The sequence below is a fragment of the Pinus tabuliformis genome, chromosome Q (genome assembly GCF_031772625.1).
Source record: "Pinus tabuliformis cultivar Carrire ecotype Pingquan chromosome Q, CPIR1, whole genome shotgun sequence".
In the NCBI taxonomy this organism is placed as follows: Eukaryota; Viridiplantae; Streptophyta; class Pinopsida; order Pinales; family Pinaceae; genus Pinus; species Pinus tabuliformis.
This window is the reverse complement of record NC_142296.1, coordinates 917,304,263-917,309,013: the sequence shown is the minus strand read 5'-3', so window position 1 is coordinate 917,309,013 and position 4,751 is coordinate 917,304,263. Positions and strand designations below refer to the sequence as shown.

At 36.9% G+C, this 4,751-nt stretch overlaps 1 protein-coding gene across 1 annotated transcript; it reads right to left on the bottom strand.

Moving 5' to 3' along the window:
• Window positions 1-585: 585 nt before the first annotated feature.
• On the bottom strand, window positions 586-4,275 carry LOC149222448 (long chain acyl-CoA synthetase 4-like). The gene is made up of 4 exons (XM_089383112.1): window positions 4,161-4,275; window positions 2,911-3,078; window positions 2,617-2,727; window positions 586-2,507 (listed from the first exon to the last, which is right to left on the bottom strand). Exons 2-4 carry the CDS (start codon window positions 3,019-3,021, stop codon window positions 2,388-2,390), a joined length of 342 nt encoding a protein of 113 aa, XP_089239238.1. The 5' UTR covers window positions 3,022-3,078; window positions 4,161-4,275; the 3' UTR covers window positions 586-2,387.
• Between the last annotated feature and the right edge of the window lie 476 nt (window positions 4,276-4,751).

The window sequence follows — 4,751 nt, the reverse complement described above, 5'->3', positions numbered from 1 at the left end:
TAGTTTTATACCATTTTCCTGTCTTATGGAGTTAGAGAGTTGCCAATTTAGACATTGGCATAACCATGAAAATTTTATTGGACTTCATAGTTTTATACCATTTTCCTGTCTCATGGAGTTAGAGAGTTGCCAATTTAGACATTGGCATAACCATGAAAATTTTATTAGACTTCATAGTTTTAAAAAAGCAAATCATATTACTGGCTCCCATTCGCATAACTATGACATGAAAATTTTATATGAGTTTAAGGTCTAAATTATAATTAAACAAGGGAGGCTGCGAGGCAGCAAGTCCCTGCATTGAGTGTGGTAGAAAAGAACTGTTGATAACTGCAGAATTGATGGAACGCTCTTCCATCTGCACTGGGGGCTGGAAGGGCTGGAAGGTACAGGGTACAAGTTGCCTTAATGGTGAACAATAGTAGCATAATATGACAATTGTGGAAACTTCCAAGAAAATTGAAATCCAGCAAAGAATAGCCACCAGAAAATGGCATTCTAGTAATAAAAATCAGAAAGGAAAGTACATTGTGTTAATAAAAATCTATCTTCACAGAAAGACCCTTTTTCAAATTCTAGTGCTTTCAAATTTTGCTTTTACATCTGCAGTGTTTCCGAAAGGAGAGCACATTTGTTCGATTTAAGCTTCATGGTCTATCTTCCAACTGATTTTTCAGAAACCTACTAGCCTTTGTAGCTGTGCAATAACCACATACAATGCCTTGATTTTGTAGGCACGGGATTTGCACAGGGATCCACTTTCTATAAGCCTACTAACTTACCGGCAGGCTTTGTCAGCCTAGGCCATATTGTACACCCTAACTGTTTGCCTCTGCAGCGATGGGTTCTTGTGGCCAAGGAGACTAATGTTTCTGCAAAACTATCATCTCAATATAAACATTCCAACAATGCATTGGAAGCCCCTACTGCTCCTTTGTTATTTTCGCGAGACTGTGAAAGGACTTGTGAAACAGGACAGCGTCCAGCTCTTGCTAAACCACTGAATTATACTTTGGTTTGGATAAAAGGCCTGATGAAATATATTTTCCAGTCCTAGCAATTGCAAACCAAAATGTAAATTCATTAAATAGACATTTGAGAGGGGGCTGGAAGGGCTGGAAGGTACAGGGTACAAGCTGCCTTAATGGTGAACAATAGTAGCATAATATGACAATCCAGTATTTCACAGAGCATCCCACATGAGAGGATTGGAAAGAGCACAATGATTGAGGAGAGAGATTCAGCTGCTGCCCAGCACTGAAAAGCAAATAAAAGACATGATTATAGTCTTGTGTGACATTAGTATTCAACTGGTAACCCCTCCAAAGTCTGCTGACAAAGCCTGAGAATGCAGATAATACAAGTCACCAAAAAAAGTGTATTCTGTCAAACTGAACTCTGATTCGTGGATGATTGCACAAACTTCGTGTAGAAAAGAACTGTGTAAGGATCCGGTAAAGGGTAAGGATCTGGGTACCTGCAATTCAAAAATGTCAAACTTCCAAGAAAATTGAAATCCAGCAAAGAATAGCCACCAGAAAATGGCATTCTAGTAATAAAAATCAGAAAGGAAAGTACATTGTGTTAATAAAAATCTATCTTCACAGAAAGACCCTTTTTCAAATTCTAGTGCTTTCAAATTTTTCTTTTACATCTGCAGTGTTTCCGAAAGGAGAGCACATTTGTTCAATTTAAGCTTCATGGTCTATCTTCCAACTGATTTTTCAGAAACCTACTAGCCTTTGTAGCTGTGCAATAACCACATACAATGCCTTGATTTTGTAGGCACGGGATTTGCACAGGGATCCACTTTCTATAAGCCTACTAACTTACCGGCAGGCTTTGTCAGCCTAGGCCATATTGTACACCCTAACTGTTTGCCTCTGCAGCGATGGGTTCTTGTGGCAAAGGAGACTAATGTTTCTGCAAAACTATCATCTCAATATAAACATTCCAACAATGCATTGGAAGCCCCTACTGCCCCTTTGTTATTTTCGCGAGACTGTGAAAGGACTTGTGAAACAGGACAGCGTCCAGCTCTTGCTAAACCACTGAATGTGCAAACAAAGTTGGTTGCAACTTTTTGGTAGAAGTATTACAAGCAGCATTGAGTTGATTTTGCAAGGAGCATTGAGTTGGTATTACGAGCAAAATTGGTATTAAAATTGTAAGCACTGTTGGTGAGAGAGGAAAACAATGTTATTAGGAATGACAATCTGCAACCAGAGGCACCTGTCTCCGACGCTATATCAATCTCTCTCCTCTAATTCAATCGGTCCACACATATAGCAGGCCATCGTTACAGTTATGGCAACCATTTTTGAGAAATTTAAGAGTATGTGAATAAATAACATGTTAAGCAAGATATACACTGAATTATATTTTTTTCAGTTAGACACTATAGATTTGCATATAGGACCTGAATATATGCGATCAAAGACACGTGGGACACCACAGAAGACCGTTGGTTTTAGTTCTGCAATATCCTCCACCAAAAGCTTCACATCCTGCGGGAATAAACAAGCATTACTGTGAAATCAAGAAACTAGCACTAGATTTTTAAGTGCATAAAGATGGTGGACAATTGAGAAAAAAAAACAACACAAAGCAGTATACCCCGCGCCAGAAGCCTATTGAAGCACTTTTTGATATGAAAAATTCCTCTATCACCCGATCAAATATATGTGCTAGAGGAAGAAATGAGAGATAAACATCCTTCTCTGTGAGCTGCAAGGTTTTGCAAAGAAGTTTTCCAGCGCATAAAAATCATGAGTTAAAGCAAATGCCATGACTGCTAGAACCAACTGATAAGTTCTCAAAATGTTTGATATATTAGGAATAAATGAAGCTTTGATCTATGAAGTTATTATATCAACTACAAAAACTAACCATGTAATTGAAAGAATTTACCTCTTCATTCTGACATTTAAGAAAATAACCAATTCCAGTCACCATAGAAACAATGTTTTCATTTGTGATCAATACGCCTTTAGGTTCACCAGTTGTGCCACTAGTGTACATTATCGTGCAGATATCGCTCTTTTTGGGTAATAATAGTTCAAACCTCCTTTCCTCACCCTGCAGAAGATATAAGAAAAATGGCCTTTATAATTTACTTTGCAGTTGCAGTAAACTACTATGTAAAGATCGTTGAGCTTATATATTTTTCCACCAACCACATAAGAAAGACATACAAATTTAGAGCAAATCAAACAATACATGATCAAAAGCAGAAATTCACAAACTATTGATTTCTCAAGGAATTCAGACCTATTTGGTTCAAATAACCTTTTTACTTTCAAAAATGTTTTGATTGACTCTACTCTATAATTCCAATGTCGAAGAGATCAGAAGCTAGTAATAAATTTTTTGTACATGTTCCGACTGGTGGCACAGGCTGTCAGAAAACTTAGTTTATGGCAGACACATATCTGACAAGGAAAATTGTCAAAATTATAATTAGAAAGGTTGTATCAAGCACGAAATAAAGAGAGTTGAACTAATAAGTGAAAACAGAATGTCATAAGGTTTCCATTCAAGAAGAAAGGTCTTCACCGTTGTCTGGAAGACATCCAAACTTTTCTTCTGATGAACAATATAAAGTTGCAATAGCCACTTTCATTTTGCCAGTGGGATACAGATAAAGCATAGCATTTCCTTCTACTACCATCTTGTATCACCTTTCCCATGAGCTTGAACTTGAGATTCAAGGGTGAGGAAATTTTAAAGAGATTTCATGAAACAGAAAGAAAGAAGATGATAGCAAAGTCACTTTGCAGGCACTGGGCTTAGAAGTTAGATCTATCTTAATCCTGGATCTAGCAAGCACCAAAAGGGGTCAAATCCCTCAAGGTGGAACATTTTGAGAGTGCAAACACCTGAGGTTTTCACCTTAAGGGATCTCATCTAAGCTATAGTTTATTTTTCAGGCCAGCTTGAAAGAAAAAAAAAATTATTGTTTTGATTTTTTAATCACTATTTTATTAATCCTACCTGGACTGTAGAACGTGCCTCTTGGTGCAACAAGGAATAAACCAAGAATTTAATAAACAACACAGGTTAAAGTAGAATACCAATCCAATAAATCATATAGAGGCATGCAAATTATGAAGCTACAAGTAATCATCAAATGAATAATTTTAAATGCATATGGGATATACCAGCAACAAAAAGTCATTCCAAGTATAGACTTTGAGTCCTAGCCGTTCAATTTCTTCTCTCTGGGAATCTGTGATTTTGCCAAAGCTTACAATTGTTGCACTCAAAAGTTTGATATCAGACTTACTTTAAAAATAAATATCAACAAACTGAAGAGTTCTAAATATGGTCAGATAAGAAGGATGAAATGGTAGGATACTCAGAATCACCAGAGTTTAAATGGGTTTGTGCTAGTGTCCCTATTCAATGCCACTAATATACAATCTAGATTCAATGCATCCTTACATGTACAGTGAATAACACAAAAACAGAGTTAGTAGAACACCTCACCCTCAATTTGATGCATCTTCAAGCTTCGCAACTTCAAGGCTTTGCATATCACATCAGAGTTTTCCAAGTTTAAGTGGATCTGTGCTATGCAACCTCAACGTTGTGCATATCACATCAGAGTCACCCAAGTTTAATTGGATCTATGCTAGTGTCCACACTCAATAAATTCAATGCACTATTTAGATTTAAGACACTGTTACACAGTCATGCATAAATGAGTTGATGGGTCATTACATCCTCTATTTGAACACGAGAATTTATGG